General features: G+C 43.1%; 1 protein-coding gene across 1 annotated transcript in view; it reads left to right on the forward strand.

The window, feature by feature from the left end:
* Nucleotides 1-665: 665 nt before the first annotated feature.
* LOC121320154 (beta-1,4-N-acetylgalactosaminyltransferase 3-like) overlaps nt 666-23,737 on the forward strand; it is a 30,786-nt gene continuing 7,714 nt past the window's right edge. The window contains exons 1-13 of the mRNA XM_041258415.1: nt 666-971; nt 2,065-2,165; nt 2,582-2,649; nt 4,892-4,967; nt 5,912-5,978; nt 6,557-6,688; nt 7,025-7,141; nt 8,618-9,125; nt 9,376-9,659; nt 9,935-10,088; nt 10,637-10,709; nt 16,964-17,117; nt 17,887-18,013. Of these exons, the coding sequence (XP_041114349.1) occupies nt 887-971; nt 2,065-2,165; nt 2,582-2,649; nt 4,892-4,967; nt 5,912-5,978; nt 6,557-6,688; nt 7,025-7,141; nt 8,618-9,125; nt 9,376-9,659; nt 9,935-10,088; nt 10,637-10,709; nt 16,964-17,117; nt 17,887-18,013 (1,946 nt within the window). The 5' untranslated portion in view covers nt 666-886. The remainder of the gene's footprint in view (nt 972-2,064; nt 2,166-2,581; nt 2,650-4,891; nt 4,968-5,911; nt 5,979-6,556; nt 6,689-7,024; nt 7,142-8,617; nt 9,126-9,375; nt 9,660-9,934; nt 10,089-10,636; nt 10,710-16,963; nt 17,118-17,886; nt 18,014-23,737) is intronic.

Genomic DNA, 23,737 nt, shown 5'->3' on the forward strand with positions numbered 1-23,737 from the left:
CAGGTAGACACACAGTTTTTATTCCTTTTTAGATTTCAGCTATAGGTCTTTCGGGAACAGTACAATATGTCCTTTCTTCCACAAGTGAATACAATGATGATGTTCTTCATGTCAACATGCCTATAGATCTTTTTGTTTGTTTGTTTCTTTTCTTTCTGTTTTGAAGTGTAATGTTGGAGAGGAGGAACCAGCATGGTGTGGTTGGGATGATTTTGATTTATTTTTGATTTAATTTTTTTTCTGTTCACAGTTCAGAGGTCAAGCTAATTTGCACATCTTTGAAGACTGGTGTGGCAGCTCTGTGGAGCAGCTCAGAAAGAACCTGTTTTTCCCTTTGTATCCCAATGTGAGTCACACACCCTGCTCTCGCCCTCCCTCTGCCTGCCTCCCTGCTTTACAAGAACCTGCACTCCCCTTTGTATCCCAATGTGAGTCACACACCCTGCTCTCGCCCTCCCTCTGCCTGCCTCCCTGCTTTACAAGAACCTGCACTCCCCTTTGTATCCCAATGTGAGTCATACACCCCGCTCTCGCCCTCCCTCTGCCTGCCTCCCTGCTTTACAAGAACATGCACTCCCCTTTGTATACCCATGTGAGTCACACACCCCGCTCTAACCCTCCTTCTGCCTGCTTTACAAGGTGCAGATTGAGAGCCAGGATATTGTGTTTCATGAGGATTTTTGTCAGGAAGGTCTTTTATTTTGGTCGGCTTGTCCTGCTTTAAATGACGAGTTTAAATAACCAGAACCACAAATCAAGACAACATGCCTGCCTATTGGAGCGAACAGAGTGCAATTCTACTTTGGGTTAGGCCTTATGACTGCAGCAATGCAATGTGTAAGACCCAACTTCCAGCTGTGTCCTTGCTTTGCTGTGTCAGAAGCGCATGACAGTGAGAAAGCTGGCTGTGGCTCCGAGGTGGAAGGACTATGGATTAAGGCTATTCGGGTACATCCATCCCTACGAGGAGGGTAAGCACATTGTCTCACTGTCCTGTCATTAACTGCCACGCAATCTAGGGGCCGAAATGCATCCTGTTCTCCCTTTATAGCCTTGAATGAAAAGACTGCTCTGCTCTTACAGGTTAGATAGTCTACCTGGCCATATAAAAGCATCCCATAGTAAAAGCACAGCAAAGTTTAATAAAGTGTTGTAAAGAATCGCGAGGTATGGTAAAGCATATTTAAAAAAAAATAAAAAAAACACAAAAAAAACCAAGGCAAACTAACTAACCCAGTTTTAAATTGGGGCGTGCGTTGACTGACAGATACTGTGAGATCAGTATAACAGTTTGTGGCAAAGTGGTTTGTAGTGCTCCGGTGTATAGGTGAGTTGAGGTGCTCCAACAAAGGACAAACACGAAGTCTACCGGTCAGGTTTCTTTTAATGCCCTTTTTAAACCGGGTTTCAAATAATAAAGCTGGCTCTACCCAGCAATGGGTATTGCCAGTGAAAACTGGACCCAAAATAATAAAGCAGGTTCTACCCAGCAATGGGTATTACCAGCTACAAAACAAAGGGGTTGCAGTCCCGAAATAATAAACACAAAAACACGTCTCCAAACTGGGTGCTCTGGTGCACACTTCATTCAAGATTCCGTCCTTGTCTCCTCCCATTAATCACAACAAAGGAGCCGATTACGGCGTCACGTCCCCCTAAAGTACCCTAAGCCCCGCCCCCTCTGATAGCTAGTTCAATCACGTCTCCTCCAATTCATGACTGAAACTTCGCTCATCGTACTAGGGCGATGACTCCAGGTACCGTAACGCTGCCCTCTTCCTGAATGGCCGGCTCCCGACTGTCCCCAGGATGAACTGCCCAACCATTCAGTAGGAAGCCCGCAGCTCCTGTTGTACAGTGCCCTCACTGGTCGAGAGGGAGATTTTTGATTCGGATTCATTCGCTCTCCGTCACACAGTTGTATAAAGTTTTTTTTTTTTACTGGAGAGACAGGCTTTGTGGGGTTTATGAATGCGGGGCACGTATCTAGCCGTGTTGTATAAAGGGTGACCTCTGACACGATGCATGACCTCCCTGTGACCCTGGGGTTCCTGTGTGTTTCAGGGGAGTTCCAGTTTGCCGTGGCCTCGGATGATAACTCAGAGTTCTGGCTCAGTAGAAACGAGAAGCCAGAGGAGCTGCATCTGCTGGCCTACGTAGGGAAGGTATGTGCGAGAGAGCAGCGGCACACCCCCTTGGAGCCTCCCACTAATCAATCAAGCTGATCAGTTATTCGTCTAGTCCTGTTTATTATTGTGCTGAAACTTTCTTATTGATGATCAGAGTTTATAATTTACTTTACACACTGTTATTAACTCATGGAATAGCCTACCAGGTGATGTACTGTGATCTAAAACACTGGGAACATTGAAAAAGGATTCTGTGCTTCTAAATGAGTTCCCTCCAATAGGGAGACTGGTGTGTTAACAAGTTTCGAAACTTTTCTTAGGTTAAATAGCCATTATTTGTTTCATTATAATAAAGCCTCAAGCTGCAGTCCTTCCTTTCTTGGACTGGATTGAAGCTTGAGTTAGGCATGCTGCTGGCTTTATCTCTGTGTTGCTTTTGTTGTCTTTTGCAGAGGGGCAGGGAGTGGACGGCACAAGGGGAGTTTGGAAAATATCCACGTCAGATCTCTCAGCCTGTACAGTAAGTGAATAGTAGTCAGAGCTGTCTGTACAGTCAGTGAATAACAGTCAGATCTCTCAGATCTGTCTGTACACTCAGTGAATAACAGTCGGATCTGTCTGTACAATCAGTGAATAGCAGTCGGATCGCTCAGCCTGTACAGTAAGTGAATAGCAGTCAGATCTGTCTGTACAGTCAGTGAATAGCAGTCAGATCTGTCTGTAGTCAGTGAATAGCAGTCAGATCTCTCAGCTTGTACAGTAAGTGAATAGCAGTCAGATCTGCCTGTACAGTCCATGAATAGCAGTCAGATCTGTCTGTACAGTCAGTGAATAGCACTCAGATCTCTCAGCCGGTACAATAAGTGAATAGTAGTCAGATCTGTCTGTAGTCAGTGAATAGCAGTTGGATCTCTTAGCCTGTACAGTAAGTGAATAGCAGTCAGATCTGTCTGTACAGTCAGTGAATAATAGTCTGGTCTCTCAGCCTGTACAGTCAGTGAATAGCAGTCAGATCTGTCTGTACAGTTAGTGAATAGCAGTCAGATCTGTCTGTACAGTCAGTGAATAGCAGTCAGATCTGTCTGTAGAGTCAGTGAATGGCAGTATGATCTGTCTGTACAGTCAGTGAATAGCAGTCAGATCTGTCTGTACAGTTAGTGAATAGCAGTCAGATCTGTCTGTACAGTCAGTGAATAGCAGTCAGATCTGTCTGTACAGTTAGTGAATAGCAGTCAGATCTGTCTGTACAGTCAGTGAATAGCAGTCAGATCTGTCTGTAGAGTCAGTGAATGGCAGTATGATCTGTCTGTACAGTCAGTGAATAGCAGTCGGATCTCTTATTACACAGGTGGCTAATACATGGATGGACATCAGACTCCTGTTACAGAGCGGTTTCACCCAATCTAAGTTTTATTACGAGCTTGATTAGCCACAGTGTATAGATGTCACGCTCAGGTAAGTCTTGTAAAACTGGGAATGGATCAAAATGCTATGCAATGGGAGTCTTATTTCCATCTCTGCTGTTACAATGCAACAACAAGGGATTGCACATAATGATAACACTTTGCATTAATTGTCTAATTGCTGTGTAGTTACATAGTAGTTACTTTAAGTACATGTGTAATTACACAATTGAAATGTTATTATGCATAGTTACAATGTACTTATTGTGTGCATTATTTAGCATGATATAACCATAACTGTAACCTTAACCCTTTTGATACAAATGTGTATTTACATATTATGCAAAAAGATTTACTGTGCTGCACCGTGTGGAAGGGCTGTGCAGTTACAGTGTAATTATGAGAGATGGCAGTGTAACTGCACAATCATACTAATCGTTCTTTATTTAGGTTCTTTTACACATTGCTTTGCTGAAGAATAAATGCATTTCATCCATCATTGTGCGCATGCATTAACGACGCTGTAGTCTGCTATTTTCCATGACACTGTAGTTACAATGTAATTGCTTAGTAAGCACATGTGTAATTTGAGTATCTCAGGGTTTTATAATGAATAGTCTTCTTTACTCTGCACTAGTAACGGCATATTTGAAAGAGGAAATGCCCAGAGTTATCTTCTCATCTGATTTGCAGTAGCAGTATATTCACTGGTCTATTTGTTCTTTGCTTGATTTTTATATTTTTAAATCAGATTTTTCTAGATCAAAATAAAAATATCACTACTTGGGAGTATACGAGCTGTCTCAGCGCTTGGACCCTTGGGACAATTAAAATGTCAGTTCCTTGTACTGAAAGAGAAATGCTGTGAAAGGTTACTTTAGATACGATTAGAGAAGCTTGCTACTGCAGCAGCGCTTGCAGTTCTGAGTTGTTTACTAGACCTCTGCTAGTATGCAGAATTGAGAATTGATCGTCACACTGTCCTGAAGATCTCGTAATGAATTGTAGTGACAGTCCACACCCTGAAACAAAACAAAGTTTACAATACAAACCAACACCAGAACAAAGACATTGATTAAAACCTGTAGTCTGCATTGCTGTTACTGCAGAGATCCGAGTCAAATTCAAGTCTATCTCTCCTCTTTCTCCTCCTCTCTCCTCTCCTCCCTCCTCTGCTCCCTCTCCTCTCCCCATCTTCTGCTCTGTCTCTTCCCCTCTGCTCTCTTCTCTCCCTTCTCTCCCCCTCTCCCCTCTCCTCTGCTCTTTTCTCTTTCCTTTCTCCTCCCCCCTCCTTTCTCCTCCCCTTTCCTCTCTTCTCTTTCTCCTCTCCCTCTCTCCTCCTCTCCTCTCCTCAACCAGCCTGTCGATGAAGAGGTACTACTTTGAAGTGCTCCACAAGCAGGACAGTGGAGGCACAGACCATGTGGAAGTGGCGGTGAGTTCTGTCATTAACTGCCACACAATCTAGGGGCCGAAATGCATCCTGTTCTCCCTTTATAGCCTTGAATGAAAAGACTGCTCTGCTCTTACAGGTTAGATAGTCTACCTGGCCATATAAAAGCATCCCATAGTAAAAGCACAGCAAAGTTTAATAAAGTGTTGTAAAGAATCGCGAGGTATGGTAAAGCATATTTAAAAAAAAATTTAAAAAAAACACAAAAAAAACCAAGGCAAACTAACTAACCCAGTTTTAAATTGGGGCGTGCGTTGACTGACAGATACTGTGAGATCAGTATAACAGTTTGTGGCAAAGTGGTTTGTAGTGCTCCGGTGTATAGGTGAGTTGAGGTGCTCCAACAAAGGACAAACACGAAGTCTACCGGTCAGGTTTCTTTTAATGCCCTTTTTAAACCGGGTTTCAAATAATAAAGCTGGCTCTACCCAGCAATGGGTATTGCCAGTGAAAACTGGACCCAAAATAATAAAGCAGGTTCTACCCAGCAATGGGTATTACCAGCTACAAAACAAAGGGGTTGCAGTCCTGTCGATGAAGAGGTACTAGTTTGAAGTGCTCCACAAGCAGGACAGTGGAGGCACAGACCATGTGGAAGTGGCGGTGAGCGTTCTTCAATGAAACAACTTCACCCACTGACCACCAAATTAATTTCTCTTTGAAAAACACAAGCTGTGCATATGTAATCCGATACATTACATTTTAGAATTCACTTTTGCGGGTTCCCAAAATTAGAGTAAGTTCTTATTAAAATACCGTTAGACAGATAAAAATAACAGATAGAGATGCCAGTTAAAAATACTCCAAAAAACGATATGTCCTCGAATGAAGACAATGGCACTTAATGAAGTAATAGCTAATGCCGAATAGCTTTGTTGTGTTTGTTCTGTTTTCTCAGACTGACCTGTGTTTTCTTTTCCTTTCAGTGGAGACTGACGCAGGCAGGCTCCCAGTTCACATTGGTCTCTTCCAGGTCTCTGTCTCTCTACACTAGTAAGTTCTGCACTCGGAACCAATTGGTTTCCATAAGCTCTTCAAACTCATATAGTTTGGCCAGTTTTTACCAAACCATTTTTTCAGGACTACCAAAGTGAATTTTGTCCAATTAAGCATGTGAAGGTACTGATTTCTGCTATGCAGTTAGTTGGGTGTAATGTGCTGCAGTCTATAGATTAACTTGACCAGCCTAGGTTAACTTCATCACTAGCCTCCCTTTTCTGCTGTTCAGCTCTTGGTTCTTTTGCATGCATTTTATTCTTAAATCTGGAATATGCAGAGATCTCCAAGGCAATGTCATGCAAAGAGAGTTACTGCTGCTTTCTGGTATACAATGCAATTGGACCATTTATTCTAAGCAAAGGAGCTGGGATGCAACCGCTTATCAACAACTTTGAATCAAAATGCTTGGTTAGCAAGCCATTAAAGGGGGACCCGTGATCCTACTGGAAAAACCGTGGGGAGAGGGTTAGGGATGTGAACAGTACCAGGGTTCAAGTGTTTTTGTTAAATTCTGTACAGGATGATTTCAAATAGACAGACTCAGTGTTTGCTCTCTGCTGTCCACTCTGTAGATGAGTCCTCTCTGATGCTGGACAAAGTGCAGCATATCCCCCAGTCCCCCGCCAGTCACCGCCAAGCCGGCTGGCACTCCACTCACACCGCAGAGATGCTGAAGCCAGACCCGCGGGACTTCTTCCACCAGCGTGAGTCCCTGAGAGAGCAGCACAGCATGGCCAATAATCAGGACTTTTGGCTTCACTTGCATTTAATTTACCTCTCTCTCTCTGTCTCTCTCTCTATCATGCTCTCGCTGTCTCTCTCTCGCTCTCGTTCTCTCTCATTCTCGCTTGCTTGCTCACTCTCTGTCTCTCTCACATTCTCTCACGCTCTGTCTCGCTGTGTCTCTCTCTCACTTGCTCGCTCGCTCTCTGTCTCTCTCGCATTCTCTCTCACGTTCTGTCTCTGTCTCTCTCGCTGTCTCGCTCGCTCGCTCTCTGTCTCTCTTCTCTCTATCTCGCTCTCTCTCTCTTTCTCGTTAGTCCCTTTCATTAACGAGTCCCACCTGGAGCAAGTCCTCCCTGACTGCATCTACAGCCCGAGCTACCTCCTGAGTCCAGGCACCCCGCTGGTGCGTTACCAAGGCCTGCACTTCGTAAGTACAAACTGCTCTGCTCCACACATTTCTGCTGTTTCAGTCCAACCTGCAAAGTATAGATATGTCACTGGAACGCTCACATTCACTGTTCCCCTGCCCCTAGTGGATATAAGATGTAAGAAACGCCACACAACTTTGCAGGATTGTCAGTGTCTGCTGGAGAGAGCCCCAGGACTGAAAGGCAGGCAGGCAGGCAGGCAGGCAGGCCAGGGCTGAGGTGTGCTCTCTTTAAGCTCTCCTCTCTCCTCTGTTCTGTGATTTCCTTAAGTGCATCTGTCCTATGTTTACCCAAACGACTACACCAGACTCACACACATGGAGGCTGAAAACAAGTGTTTCTATCACTGGGGTACCTATTATTCAGACAGGTACCGTGTGATCCTGAATGTTGAAGGGAGAGTGCAGAGTTTGCCAGGGAGTGCAGGGTGCAATGAGCTGTTGTGTTGGCTGCTTGCTTGCATGCATACTGAGCATTGTGGATTCTTTGAGATGCATTACTGTTGATCACCACAAGGTGATGCTCTCGCTCTATGCTCTATTTCAGCGTGCTCTGTATCTCTGAACGGAGGTGTCTCTGTGCTTGCTCCTGCAGATCTGGGTTTTCTAGATTCATGAGGATGGATCCTCCAAAACGTTCGAAGCAGCGGAGGCTGTATTATTCATAGACTTCTTATGTTACTAGGATGGAATAAAGTTAATGATTTTCTAACTATGTTGCACAAGTTCTGAATCGGCATGTGTGCATGTCTTGAGATCAGCTGGAGTGGTTATACAGTAAGGTGTGTGCAGTGTTCTTTATTTAATCAGAGATTCTTTATTTAATAAGTATTCAAAGTCTCTTCCACACACATCAGTGCTGAGTCCTGTTAGAACAGAGTTCTGTTTACAACGTATTGAGAGACATGTCCCTGCCAATTAACAAGGGTTTTAATGGAGGATTACTCTGGTTTAAAGAGACTCACTTATAACATATACCATTTAATACTTACAGTTTAATACATAGTTACATTTAATATCTACAGTTTTCCTGTTCGACAGGTAGAGATTTTGCACAATTAAATTACGTCCAGGACATTGAAGGAGTCACGGCACCATCTGTTATGTCAGACAGGAAAAACAGTTGCTGTTTACTTTCATTCTTCCTCTGTTTCTGTTGGCACAGCCATTGTACAGTTTAAACAGACAATTTTAATTACATTTAGTGAAAATATGAATTCGTAAAACTGTACTACTTGTTACATTTTACGGCCGGCAGGAGCCGTGTTTTGTATAAATAAGTCTCCCGTTCTTTGGAAGTTAAGCTTTCTTTTATATTTAAGGTCCACACAACATTCTGAATTGTGTTTACTATGTACTTGGTTTATAAAGTACTTATTTCCATTGTCCCGTGAAGTCCATTGTATGCGAGTGCAGCACCAGTATTTCATTTCTTACCTGTCTTCTGACAGTTTCTTTTTTTTCTTTTCCGCCTCTCCAGGAGGAGTCCTGCCAGACTCGCAACTGTTTGAATATGTAGATCGGGAGGTCCGGGAGAAGAAGAGAGAGCGGCAGAGAATTCGGGGCCAGCGTGAGAAGGAAGGGGAGCTGGAGAGGCAGAGGGAGGGAGCGAGACAGGTGGAGGCGGTGAAACAAGAACAGAAGGCAGTGAGGCAGAGAGAGGGGGAGAGGGGGAGCCAGAGGACAACGGTGAGGTGGGGGGAGGGGGGGAGGCAGGGGGAGCTAGTGACAGGGCCTGCTGGAAAGAGCCAGGATGTCCTCCTCCCGCAGGAGGACGACAGGGATGAGATGTCTATCAAACCAGTTTTCTATGACCAGGCTGTGGACTGGGAGCAGACCTTCGATCTGAAGAATCTGGACTTCGACATCCAGCGCTCGGACTGGATGGACCTGCACTGCAATGTGTCTGGGAATCTGGTCCTGAGCAAGACCGAGGCCCTGGGGGTGGTGCAGAGCTACATGGAGAAGCTGAACGCCAGGAACAAGGGGTACGAAAGTGGGGGAGAAGGGGGTGGAAATAAGACTCCTATTGCAGAGCAGTTTAACCCATTCCTAGGTTTTACTAAGAGCTTTATTTGACCCACTGCACAGGTAACAAGCTCAGGTGTGTCTTATTATTAGACGCATAGTGAAACCAAGAATGGATCAAACTGCTATGCAATAGGGGTCTTATCTCCATCCCTGCCCTGTGTTCATGTATTGGTATTTCAGTGTCCTGTTCCTTCTCTCCTCTCCCAGGCTCTACTCTCTGAAGCGTGTTGTGAATGTGGAGAAGCGTCTCGACCCGGTGAAGGGCAGCCGCTACCTGCTGGATTTGGAGCTGCTGGAGGGCGGGGCGCGGGTGTTGTGCCTCTCGCAGTTTGTCGTCATTCTGAACCCCCTGCCCCCTGCCCAGTGGCCCAGGGGAACCCGGGGTGGGCCCCACCCTCACCCCCACCCCCCACCACCAACAGAGCCACTGTTGTGCCGCCCGCTGGGTCTGATCCACAGGAACGAGACCATGGTCCACTTCATCGTGCCAGGTCAGTGATCTCTGGCCTCTCACACTGCAGTCTGTGTTTGAGTGGGGGTGGTGTTGTCTCGGACTCTCGATCCAGTTCAAACTTCTAGCAACTATGTGATCATCTCTTAGGTAGGGGGTGGGGTTGAGAGAGGGAGAGGGGCTAGGGGGCAAGGGAGGCAGAGGGAGGGGCTAGAGGAATGTGGGAGATTCTGAGACGAGGGCAGAGGCAGCTAGAGAGGCCGAGGAAGAGGTGTGAGTTGGGGGGAGCTGCTGAATATCTTTCTCTCCTCCCAGTGAAGGACCAAGCTCGCTGGGTGCAGCAGTTCATCACAGACATGGAGGAGCTGTACAGAGAGACTGGGGACAAGAACTTCAACGTGATCATTACTGACTACAGCAGCACCGACATGGATGTGGAGAGGGCACTGAGACGAGCAGCGCTGCCCAGGTACAAGAAACACATCACTGACATGGATGTGGGGTGGGCACGGAGACGAGCAGCACTGACATGGATGTGGGGAGGGCACGGAGACGAGCAGCACTGCCCATATACAGGAAACCCGGAGCATCCCCTCCAGACCTTTCCAGAGGTCTGTGGAGCGCAGAATCCAAGCAACTGTATCCCATCCATTCTGATTGAAGTTTAAATATTTCGAAATTGCTTGAAAATGTCACATCTAACAAGTTCCTTTCAGGAAGGAACCTGGGAGTGCAAACTGCACTCTGCTCTTGTCTACACTCAAAGCACTGGCTGCTTTAAGTTTTAGTGTAAGACTATACTCAAACCGGTCATCAAGTTAAGTAACTGAGCCACTCTGAGCAGCTCAGCTAAACGACTCCCTTTAACAGTGTTCTCCCTGGGCCACAGATACAGATAGACACAGACAGTCTAACTGGAGTGCTGAATGCTGAGCTGTCCTCTGAACTGAGTCTCCGTGCTGTGTTGCTTTCCCCTGAAAGCTGTTGTAACTGGTGTCACTGGTTTCTCTGCTGCAGGTTCCAGTATGTCAAGCTGAGAGGGAACTTCGAGCGCTCTGCAGGCCTCCAGGCGGGCACCAACCTCATCCAGGTAGGAGGGAGAGGTGGGAATCACCAGCCAGGGGACAAGAGGAGGAGGCAATGTGACAGCAACACGCTAGTCTTGATGCACCCAGTCCTGGGGTTCAGAACTCCCCTAAATGAAGTATGTTATTATTATTAATATTGTAATGATCAGGAGCCAGGAGTTTGAGCAGGGTTAGAATCTCACACTAGCCCTGCTGCTGTACCCAGTCCTGGGGTTCAGAACTACCCTTAATGAATTCTGTTATTATTTCTCACAGCAAAAGCACAGTAAGTGTAATAAAGCACAGTTAAAGCATGGTGTCACACAGCCAAGCACTGTAAAGCACAGAGAAGCACGGTAAATCATATTAAAAAATAAACCATGCTAAACTAACCCATAGAAAAGATTCCCACAGACAGTAAAAGCACAGCACAGCAAAGTAATAAAGCACAGCGAATGCATGGTAAAGCAAACTGGTAAATGCATAAGAATCTTAGGAAAGCTGCCTAATAATATTGTGTTGTAAGGGATGTCGCACATATATTCTCTGTACATGCTGTGGCTGTACAGCAGGTCATGGGGGCTTGTTTTCAGTGGTAGTAACAGCTCTGGTTTTGTATTTCCATAAAGAAAGGCTGGGGCCTCTCTCTCTCTCTCTTTCTCGCTGAGGACTGTGGGATTGTGGGAGGGGCTTGTGTAGAGCGAGTGGTGTGTACTGTGCGTGAGTAAAACTTACTGAAGTTCTATTCATTTTGTACACGTTTAGTTTTATTTATTTATTTGTATTATTTAATTTGAGTTTTTTCTCCTGATTTGGAGCCGCCATGGGTTCCAAATCGGGAAGTTTTGGGTCGCTGACCCGCAGGCACGGATTTAAATGTATTCCAGACAGTTCAGTAACAGTGGAGGAGTGTTTGTTAGCTGTCGGGGAGAAAATAGGGTATGGAAATATAAACTCTGCTACAAGAATGAATAAAGCCATCATTGTTTTTCTTAGTAGTGAACTGTTAGTGAACAGGATTGTTGAAGAAGGTTTGTATATCAAAGAAAGTTTTGTCAGCGTTTAACCTTTAGCTTCCCCTGTCACTAAAGTTATCCTTTCAAATGTCCCGCCTTTCATTAAAGATGAGTTGATTATTAATGAGCTACAAAGATACGGAAAAATAATGTCCCCAATTAAACCTATTTTACTCAGGTGTAAAAACCCAGATGTTAAGCATGTCATGTCTTTTAGGAGACAAGTTTTTGTATTATTGAATGACCCCATCTCGTCTATTGAAGTTGCGTGGACTTTCAATATTGACGGTAGTAATTATGTTATATTTGCCAGCACAGAATCAATGAAGTGTTTTCATTGTGGAGGACAAGGACACCTTAGAAGGGCTTGCCCTCAAAAAAAATAATGATACTGAGCACAATAAGTCAAGACAGCCAACAAGTGGGGAGGATGGAGTCTCTGAGACAGCACCGGGGGCCGAGCAGCAAACGCAGCTGCCAGCGCAGACAGTGAGACCTGAGCCGGCGCCTCGACTGAAGCGGGGGGTCGATGCGGAGGTCAAAGAAAACAATAAAGAAACAAGAGTTGAAACAGTGAATTCCCCAGATGACGCAGGTTTTCAACTTGTTGAAAAAAAGAGGAAAAGACGTGTGGCCACCCCAGGAAAGGTAGCTGAAGAAGGGCAGTCTGTCTGGGACTCTGAGACGCTCTCTCAGGGCAGCGGTGCTGCTGCAGCACAGAGCTCTGGGACAGGAGATCAAGGTAAAGCTGGATCTCGGTGTAAACCTGCGATACCCCGCGTTGAAGGGAGAAGGGGAACAGCAGAGCTGCAGTTCAGTCCAGCGCTGAGACAGCCTCCAGATCAGAGGACCTGTTGCCGGTTACAGTAGCTGTGGATGACACTGAAGAATCTGAAGAGGAGTCGTTGATATTGGAGATGGATGATGGAGGAGAGCTCTCTGACTCCTCGGTGCTGCACGATGAGGTTCTGCCCAACCCATCTGGTAAGAGTAAAATATATCCAGTTGTTACAATGTCAGTGTTTTTAGATAAAATCAAAGGGAAAGGGGGAACTGATTTAACAGTTCTTTCCTAATATCCAGCTGTTTATCTACTCTGCAAAAATAGCCATGAGAAAAGCTACATTAGAGGAGCTAGACCAAAAGAAACGGTATCGCTTAAAAAAAGTAATAGTCTCTGCAAGAAAATTGTTGAATGATAACAAACCGAAGACATATTAATGGATTATTTAATAAGACATTTTAATATAGTTTTTAGTAGTTTGTTTTTGTTTTTGCTTTCTTTGTTTCCTATGGAACAAATTCAAATAGCTACTTTTAATGTAAACGGTTGTAGAAGTGTCAATAAAAGAGCACATTTATTTCATTTTATCACACAGAAGAGAGTGAATGTGATGTTTTTACAGGAAACGCATACAGACAGTATGAATGAGAGCGAGTGGCTGAGCGAATGGAAGGGGCGGGGCGTATTAAGTCACGGTTCTAATGCCAGTGCTGGAGTAGCTGTGCTGTTCTTCCCAGGGCTGCAAATAGATATTTTATCAGTTAGTGAGGAAATCCAAGGGCACCTTTTAAAAACAGAACCGTTTTTTAAAGGCACTGAGATTGTTTTTATCAATTTATATGCACCAAATGAGGGCAGGGAAAAAGTTTTATTTTTTAAAAAATTAAATCAGGTTTTATCTAATTGTAATCCTGCACATATGATTTTAGTGGGGGGTGATTTTAATTGTACAGAACATTTTATTATGGATAGGAATCATGAAGAGCCACATCCCCAGTCTTCAAAAGAATTGTCTGCTGTTTTAAAAGTTCAAAGCCTGGTTGATGTCTGGAGGAATTTATATCCCAGAGTAAAGCAGTACACTTTGGTTAAAATCAGTAATAATAATCAGATATCAAAAGCGCGACTAGATAGATTGTACTGCACTAAACAAAATCTTAATCAGATTTTTAAGAGCACTATCATTCCCACTATGCTGTCTGATCACCACTGTGTGTTACTTACTATTTGCCTGCCTTCTGCTGCTCCCTCAAAGTCATACTGGCATTTTAATACTAAATTATTGGAAGACAAACAGTTCTTAGATCTTTTTAAAGCATTTTGGGTCTCCTGGAGGCAGCAGAGTATGAAATATAGTAGTATACAACAGTGATGGGACATTGGAAAAATACAAATTAAAATTTTCTGTCAGCAATATACTTTAAATACAACCAGGGTTTTGAACCAGACAGTTGAAGAGCTTGAGAGAGAAATATTGAGAATAGAAATAAAAATTACTCTCGATAGTGATGAAAACATCTTCCAGTCTCTGAGAGAGAAAAGAGAAACTCTGAGCAGCCTACTGGACGAAAGAGTGAAGGGGTCTCTCATCTGCTCTCGTTTCACACAGCTAAAGGACATGGACGCACCCACCAAATTCTTTTTCAATTCAGAGAAGGTGGTGGAGAGTAAGCCACTGTTTTGTGTGCGTCTGCCCTGCGGGAAGGAGGTGCGCAGTAAAGAAGATATTAATAGAGCAGCTGTGTTTTTCTACACCCAGCTGTTTAGTGCCGAGCACTGTGATGAGGAGCAAATCGCTTTACTGCACCAGGACCTGCCCGGCTTGTCTCAAGAAGAACAGCGCCCCCTAGAAGCCTGTTTGACAATGCAGGAGCTGACGGAGGCAGTCACTCAGGTGTCACCAGGAAAAGCCCCTGGGATTGATGGCCTTCAGGCAGAGTTTCAAAAAAAGCTCTGGCCAGTGATTGGGGAAGACCTTTTCCGGGTTTTACAAGAGTGCATTAGAGAAGGAGAGCTGCCTCTGAGCTGTCGTCGGGCTGTGATTACACAGTTGACAAAAAAAGGAGAGCTAAAAGAACTAAAGAATTGGCGCCCCGTCTCACTTTTATGTTCGGATTATAAAATATTTTCAAAAGCCTTGGCCAATAGACTGAGGGAATGTATTCACACCGTTGTTCATAAAGACCAGTCATATTGCATTCCTGGAAGGACAATATTTGGTAATATATTTCTAATCCGAGACTTTTTAACTGCTAGTAATCTTTTTAATCTTGATTTGGGGATTATTTCTCTAGATCAAGAAAAAGCATTTGATAGGGTGGATCACAAATATCTTGTTAAAACATTACAATCTTTTGGTTTTGGTCCTAATTTAATTTCTTTTATTTCCCTGTTGTATAAAAATGTTTTTAGTGTTTTGAAAATTAATAATAACTTAAGCTGTCCGTTTTCGGTGTACATAGGGATTCGCCAGGGATGTTCCCTCTCAGGCATGTTATATGCTCTCTCTATTGAACCTCTGCTTTGTCATCTTGGGAGAAAACTGGCTGGTCTGAAAATACCTTTTACACCTAATGCTCCTCCAGTCAAACTGTATGCCTATGCTGATGGCGTTAATGTCTTCATCACCAGTCATGCTGATGGGTCAGCACTGAGAGACAGTTTGGACATTTTTCAGAAAGCCTCATCGGCCAAGGTGAACTGGGGCAAGTGCAGCACATTCCTGTCAGGGGAGTGTCGTGGAGCCGGCCCCCCAACGCTCCCTCAGCCATTGCGCTGGGGGAGGACTGGGATCAAGGTTCTGGGAGTTTATTTGGGAGAACGACAGTATGAATCCAAGAACTGGGAGAATTTAACAGAAAAGGTTAAGGGAAGGCTGCAGCGTTGGCGGTGGCTGATACCTCAGTTGTTATACAAGGGAAGAGTTCTTGTGATCAACAATCTGGTGGCCTCCATGCTGTGGCACAGGCTGGTGTGCCTGGATTCTCCTCCAGGGCTGATAAATGAGATATAAAGAGTGCTATTGGAGTTTTTTTGGAGTGGCCATCATTGGCTAAAGCCAGCTGTCTTGTACCTCCCCCCTAGTGAATGGGGTCAAGGGTTAGTGGATGTACGCAGTCGTGTGGCTACTTTCCGGTTGCAAGCAGTGCAGCGTTTGCTATTTTTACCTGAGCTAAGCTGGAGAAACATCGCCTTCTCTTTCCTGCACAGAGTGAGGGAACTGGGCTGGGATTGGCAATTGTTTTTAATAAATCTATCTCAGCTAGACACCAGTGAACTCCCAGATTTCTATAAGAACATGCTCAGTGCCTGGCGAATGGTGAAGGTGGAGAGACTGGAGGATTATTTGACCGTAGGAGCGTTGCTAGAGGAGACTTTATTTTTTAACTCCTTGTTCCCTGCAGATGGTTTCCAATCTGGGGCGGTGTGCTCTAGTTTTGCAAAAGGGGGCATTACAAAACTAAAAGATTTACTGCAGGTGAGCATTGGGAGGTGGAGAGAGGTGGAAAGCCTGGCCAAACAGCTGGGAATTCACTCACTCAGAGTACTAGATAATCTTTTGAAAAAGCTCAGAGACTCTTTCTCCCCTAGGGTTATAGAGATGTTGAACCAGGCTCTGGGAGGCACTGATGAGCAAGAGTTGGCTTGCCCTTCCTTTTTAGTGTCCCCTGCTGTTCCTGAAAACCTTGGAAGGTCTATACAGTACTGAGAGGCTGCAACAGCTTCCTGCACACTCTTCTGGAAAAAAGGAGCTGTACACACTCTGTGTTTAGCTGTGCCACGTAAATGCGCTAAAGACACTGCCTGATACCAGGTGGAGAGCTCATGTGGACTGTGTAGGTAGTACTGCTCCGGCCTGGAGGTCTTTATATAAACCGCCTTTGCCTAACCGTTCAGGAGATCTACAGTGGCGCATTCTTCATGGCATCAGCAGTTAGTAAAGACTGTGTTTTTTGTGGAGAGGAAGAAACACTTTCATCTTTTTACTGACTGCAGAAGGCTGGACCCCTTGTTTAATGCTATTGCTGAACTGATAATTTCTTTAAATGTGATTTTTACTAAATTATTGATTTTCAATTTTCCTTACAGTCACAAGACATGATTTAAAAGTGCTTTAATTAATTTTATATTTGGGCAAGGAAAATTAGCAATCTGGAAAACCAGGAAAAACAAGCTGCAACTGTCGGGAATTTATAACGCTGAGTTAATGTTGAAATTATTGTTGAAAACATGAATTCAAATCGATTTTGCTTATTTTTCTTTAGTTCGTGACTTACAGAGTTTTCAGCAGCGTTTGTGTGTGAATGAGGGATTGATAATTTAGATCTGTTTTATATATAACCTTGTTTATCTTTTTTTTTTAAAAAGGATGTTATTGTAAATTGTTAATTATTTTATGTGTTTTTTCAAAATGTTTTCAATAAAGGACCCTTAAGTCTCTCTCTCTCTCTCTCCTCTCTCTCTCTCTCTCTCTCAGGATAACAGCAGCATTGTGTTCCTGTGTGATCTTCACATTCACTTCCCCGCCTCGATCCTCGACAGCATCCGCAAGCACTGTGTGGAGGGCAGGCTGGTCTTCGCCCCCATTGTCCTGCGCTTGGACTGTGGGGCTTCTACACAGGACCCAGACGGTACTGTGCACCACACATGCTCCCAGACTGGGGCAGTTCATCAGGGCTGGAAACAGGTCTCTCATTGCAGAGCAGTCTGATCAATTCCTGGTTTTACTTGGAGTTTAATAACACACACCTCAGCTTGTTACCTACACACTGTGGCTAATAAAGCTTGTAGTAAAACGTGGAATAGGTGAAACTGCTATGCAACAGGAGTCTTTTTGCCATCAATGTTAAGCAAATCCTGTTTTGTGCATACTGGAAATGCTCTGAGCATTCACAGCAAGTCATTCATTTAGTAAAACAATTTGACCAATTTCTAGTTAAAATGAGTGCAGGGATAGAAATGTCTCCTGCTGTATAGCAGTTTCCGCCATTCCAGGTTATACTACAAGCGTGTTTAGCCACAGTGTGTTTAGGTAACAAGATCAGGTGCGGTCTATTACACAGTAATACCAGGAATGGATCAAACAGCTATGCAGTGGGAGTCTTATTGCCATCCCTGGAGTGTATTGCTCTAATAAAATGTGACTTCTGAACAGTTGTGGGTCTAAATTTTAAATCTAAAGCTGATTTTTTTTTTTTTTTTCTCCCCACTGTGTTTTATAATATGTGGAGAAGTTAACAAGTGTGACAAAGGGAGGAAAATGCAAGACAGATCATTAGAGATTTAAGCGGTGGTATTTATTAGCTCTGCCAGGGTGTAGATCATTAAAATAGTGCCCCATGTGTTCAAGAAGGCTGCCGCGGGCAATGCAGTAACTGGACGTGTCTGCTCTGCTTGCAGGTTACTGGGAGGTGAATGGATTTGGATTGCTGGGACTCTACAAGTCGGACCTGGACTCTGTGGGTGGGATGAACACTAGGGAATTCCGGGATCGCTGGGGTGGAGAGGACTGGGAGCTGCTGGACAGGTAACCAGCGAGAGTGACACAGCACAGGAACACAGCTCAACTGATACGGGCATTAGCGTGCAGAGTGTCACTTAATACAGAGTCTAATTCAGTCAAGGCTGCAGTTTTTTTCCTCCAGTGAAAGTTGTCATCCAGGAAGACTTGAACAAAGACCTTTACGAATCGTGACGCACCTTATATAATGTAATACAGCTGTGGCCAAATGCTTTGCATCCCCTCATTTTGAACAGGCTAGCTGGTGGATTACGTCAGACCAGGGAGGATCACAGACAGTCAGGTCTGCGAGGTATGCAAAGCGCGGATGCACGTATTTATTAATCAAAATAACAAAACAAAAGGTGCGAACAAAACACAAACACTTTCCCAAAACACAAAACAAAATGGCGTGTTGGCCAAAATAAATAGACAAAGAAAACACTAACCCAAACAAGTACTGTGCTGAGGTGGTTTAGCACCAGTAGCAGTTGTTTCTGTATTTGTTTATTTATTTCTCTCCTCTCTCTCGTACCTCCTCACTGTACACTTAACCCAGAGTGAGGTATCCGTGCATCTTTATATACAACTGTGCCGGGATTCAGTTGCTAATTAATTGTTCGCTTGAATCCCAGCACGTGAACTAATTGTGCAATCCCCAGTGCCCACATACAAATACCCATTTTAATCCGTACATGAAGTGGTTGTGCATTTCCTCATGCCTAAATACAAATACACATTTTACATCACCTGTGCTATATAACCATACTCCGTGCACCACTACAGTAATACATGTAACAGATGTAGGAGCAATTCAGTAATTGATCATTTAAACATCTGGGTTGATTAGTTCTCTTACTAACAATATTTAAATTGATGTGTTCTAAAGATTGAGGATTTACTATGAACACACATTCACAAGCAGACACAAGGAGTGGTTAATCAATAGTATTTTATTAAGTACACAAATAATAAACAGAAATCAGAAAAGTTAGAAAGCAAATCTCTTAGTCTCTAAGCACAAAACACAATTCCAAAGCTCTCACTACATTCATGCTTGACCTAGCCGGCAATTGAAATATGACCCCGCTGGTCTCTACACAAGCAGCAGCTTCAACAGCAAGCAAGCAGACTGTGACGCTATTCCTTTGCTCACCCCCACACCCCCACATCCAATGCACAGAGTACATCTGAGATAGTGCAGACAATCTTAAGAATATATCACATTAAGCTTATTAATGGAATATAGATTAAGTATATGGCAAGTTTACTTTTAAAGAACTTCATATAACAATGAGATAATTACTATAGTTACTTGATCAAGTTTCACTAAAAGTTATTTCACATGCAAAGGGTGCAAACTAAATAATTAACAGTTCAATTCTATGTGAATGTGTTACAATTCATTCATTTAGTTCCATGAAAGGAAAATGCAACTGGAATTATACAACGGTTCCTTGATGCTTAGACTTTTGTTCCGCTGGTTTGGAAACTCAATCTGTTGAAGTGTCCTGTACAAAGCGCTCCTATCCGCAACAAAGTCTTCAGTTTCAATTCTCGATAGAATCAACAAACAGCTGCAACAGTCTCCAGTCCTCGGGATAGGATCCACAACAGCGCCCGTCCGCTCTGCCCTCTTCGTTGAATGTTTAGATACATAGGTAGCAGAGCACAGTTTCTTTTGGATACTGTATTTTTTAGGTATACAGCAGACCCAGCTTGCTTCCTCATCTTGGGTCCGTTCTCAGACAGAGTCCCATCTTGATTTCGTTTTTAGGCAGTGTCCCGGAGTTGCAGCTTTGCTTAGCAGAGTGACAGCACCTTGTTCAGCATTTGATGTGGAGCGCCAAATGTTCAATTTCATTTTATTTTTATAGTCTTTTTCACGCTGCTGATTGGCTACTTTCATGAGGTCATTTCTGTATCTTGCCTCTTTAAACTCCAAGTCCTTTGATGTTTTAATGTCTTTCCACTGGGGCATTGCTAGTTTATGTCTTCCTTGCATCAAAACAATTGTTGTTGCACATGTGAATTATCTACACATAATTAGACTGTCCACTCAGCCTAATCCAGTTCAGGCGCCAGTCCTCTAATCAGTAGGTCATATAGTTTCAGTATGTCTGCAAACCAGAGGCCCCCTTCAAGACACAGCAGTTTGGCTTGTTTCTCAAGATGCACAGTTTCATTAATGAATCCAGTTACATTTCTAATACACATTAATCTATTAACATATTCAGGGAATATGTCCTACACAGACAACATAAAACACAAAGTATGCACAGGGGAGGGGCAGCTGCCACACCTTGTAGAATGAACTCCTTTTGCTTCATAAAGTCGAATGAAACCGGTTAACGTTAACATATTGAATTACATGCCGCTTTTGTTGTTTTCCTAGATACTTAACTAAATAAATGCCAGATATTGTGAAATCTAACATGAAGTACTTTGCTCCTATTATGGCTTCTGGTAGACTTTTGCAATGTCATTTTGTAGTTTCTTTGATTACATGTTAAATGAAAGATTTAAAGTATGTTCATAGAGTTTTTAGTTTGTTTCGTTTTTTTTTCAAAGTCATAAAATTCTAGGTGATGGAAAACATTTGGCCATAACTGTTTGTGTGTATGTATGTGTGTGTGAATATATACAGTGCCATTTTTTACTATTTGCCCCCTGTCTGATTTTCTGCATTTTTGAATATTTTTGACACTGAATATTATCAGATCTTCAGCCAAAATCTAATATTAGATAAAAGGCACCCTGAGTGAAGAAATAACACACAATTTTAATACATTTCATTTATTTATTAAAGAAAGTTATGCAACACCCAATGCCCCCGTGTGAAAAAGTAATTGCCCCCTTAGACTCAATAACTGGTTACGCCACCTTTATCAGCAATAACTGCAACCAAACGTTTCCTGTAGTTATTGATCAGTCTCCCACAGCGCCGTGGATCAATTTTGGTCCACTCCTTCATGCAGAGCTGCTTCAACTCGGTGACATTTGGGGGTTTTCTAGCATAAACTGCTCGTTTCAGGTCCTGCCACAACATCTCCATGGGGATTAGGTATGGACTTTGACTAGGCCATTCCAAAACTTTAAATTTCTGATGTAGATTTGCTTGTGTGTTTTGGATCATTGTCTTGCTGCATGACCCAGTTGCGCTTCAGCTTTAGCTCACGGATGGATGGCCTGACATTCTCCTGTAGAATTCTCTGATACAGAGCGGAATTCATGGTTCCTTCAATGATGGCAAGTCATCCAGGTCCTGATGCAGCAAAGCATCCCCAAATCATCACATTATTACTACCACCACCGTGCTTGACTGTTGGTATTAGGTTCTTAATGTGGAATGCAGTGTTTGGTTTTCGCCAGACATAACGGAGTCCTTGTTGGCCAAAAATTTCCACTATTGACTCAACTGTCTATAGAACATTTTTCCTGAACTCTTGAAGATCATCCAGATGCTTTTTGGAAAATCTGAGATGAGCATTCATGTTCTTCTTAGTGAGCAGTGGTTTCCGCCTTGCTACTCTGCCATGAATCCGATTTTTGCCCAGTGTCTTTCTGATGGTGGAGACATGAACGCTGACCTTAGCCGAGCGAGACAGGCCTGCAGATCCCTGGATGTTGTTTTAGGGTTCTTTGTGACTTCCTGGACAATTTTACACCTTGATGTTGGAGAGATTTTGGCAGGACATCCACTCTGAGAAGATTCACTACTGTGCCAAACTTTTTCCATTTGGACAATATGGCTCTGACTGTGGTTTGATGGAGCCCCAGAACCTTAGAAATGGCTTTGTAGCCCTTTCCAGACTGATAGGCAACAACTTTTTTCCAGAGGACTCCAGGAAATTCTTTTGATCGTGGCATGATGTACCTCTAGAACCTGTGTGCTGACAACTTCACTCTGATGGTAAGGGCCAAAGTTAGTCAGATTTATATTGGGCAGGGCTGGCCCAAATCGGGCCTGACTGTTAACCAAAATATTCAATAAGCTGACCCTAACTATCCCTTTAATTGGGTTTTGTTAACTAGAGGGGCAGTAACTTTTTCACAACTAAAGATTGCATGTATGATTACCCTCACACCAAAGGGATGAAAGAAGCACCAAACTTTGGTGTCATTTTTTCTCTCAGACTCTCTTTATATACCAGAAGATAAGAATGTTACAAATGAGAGGAGGCCATTCAGCCCATCTTGCTCATTTGATTGTTAGTAGTTTATTGATCCCAAAATTCAGACCCTTATGATTCTCTGTGTAAAAAGTGCCTCCTATTTTCTGTTCTGAATGCCCCTTTATCTAATCTCCATTTGTGACCCCTGGTCCTTGTTTCTTTTTTCAGGTCCAAAAAGTCCCTTGGGTTGACATTGTCAATACCTTTTAGAATTTTTATTGCTTGAATTAGGTCGCTTTATAGTCTTCTTTGTTTAAGACTGAATAGATTCAATTATTTTGGCCTGTCTGCAAATGACATGCCTTTTAAACCCGGAATAATTCTGGTCGCTCTTCTTAGCACTCTTTCTAGAACAGCAATATCCTTTTTGTAGCGAGGTGACCACAACTGAACACAATATTCAAGATGAGGTCTTACTAGTGCATTGTACAGTTTTAACATTACTTCCCTTGATTTAAATTCAACACTTTTCACAATGTATCTGAGCATCTTGTTGGCCTTTTTTATCACTTCCCCACATTGTCTAGATGAAGACATTTCTGAGTCAACAAAAACTCCTAGGTCTTTTTCATAGATTCCTTCTCCAATTTCAGCATCTCCCATATGATATTTATAATGTACATTTTTATTTCCTGCGTGCAGTACCTTACACTTTTCTCTATTAAATGTCATTTGCCATCTGTCTGCCCAGTTCTGAATCTTGTCTAGATCATTTTGAATGATCATTGCTGCTGCAACAGTGTTTGCCACTCCTCCTACTTTTGTGTCGTCTGCGAATTTATCAAGTTTGCTTACTATACCAGAATCTAAATCATTAATGTAGATTAGGAATAGCAGAGGACCTAATTCTGATCCCCGTGGTACTCCACTGCTTACCACACTCCATTCTGAGGTTTCTCCTCTAATCAGTACTTTCTGTTTTCTACATGTTAACCACTCCCTAATCCATATACATGTGTTTCCTTGAATCCCTACTGCGTTCAGTTTGAGAATTAATTTTTTATGCGGGGCTTTGTCAAAAGCTTTCTGGAAATAAACCATGTCATATGCTTTGAAATTATCCATTATCGATGTTGCATCCTCAAAAAAATCAAGCAGGTTATCAAGCACACGATCTCCCTTTCCTAAAACCATGTTGACTGTCTCCCAGGATAGTGTTACCATATAGGTAATTTTCCATTTTGGATCTTATTATAGTTTCCATAAGTTTGCATATAATAGAATTCAGGCTTATTGGTCTTTAGTTACCTGTTCAGTTTTGTTTCCCTTTTTGTGGATCGGTATTACATTTGCAATTTTCCAGTCTGTCGGTACAACCCCTGTGTCAAGAGACTGTTGCATGATCTTGGTTAGCAGTTTGTAAATTACTTCTTTCATTTCTTTGAGAACTATTGGTAGGATCTCATCCAGCCCTGGGGATTTGTTTATTTTAAGAGCTCTTAGTCCCTTTAACACTTCTGCCTCGGTTATGCTAAAGTTATGTAAAACTGGATAGGACCTGGTTGACATGGGGCATGTTGTCCGTATCATCCTTTGTAAAAACTTGTGAAAAGTAATCATTTAATATATTTGCAAT

This window comes from Polyodon spathula, chromosome 8 (genome assembly GCF_017654505.1).
Source record: "Polyodon spathula isolate WHYD16114869_AA chromosome 8, ASM1765450v1, whole genome shotgun sequence".
Lineage (NCBI taxonomy): Eukaryota > Metazoa > Chordata > Actinopteri > Acipenseriformes > Polyodontidae > Polyodon > Polyodon spathula.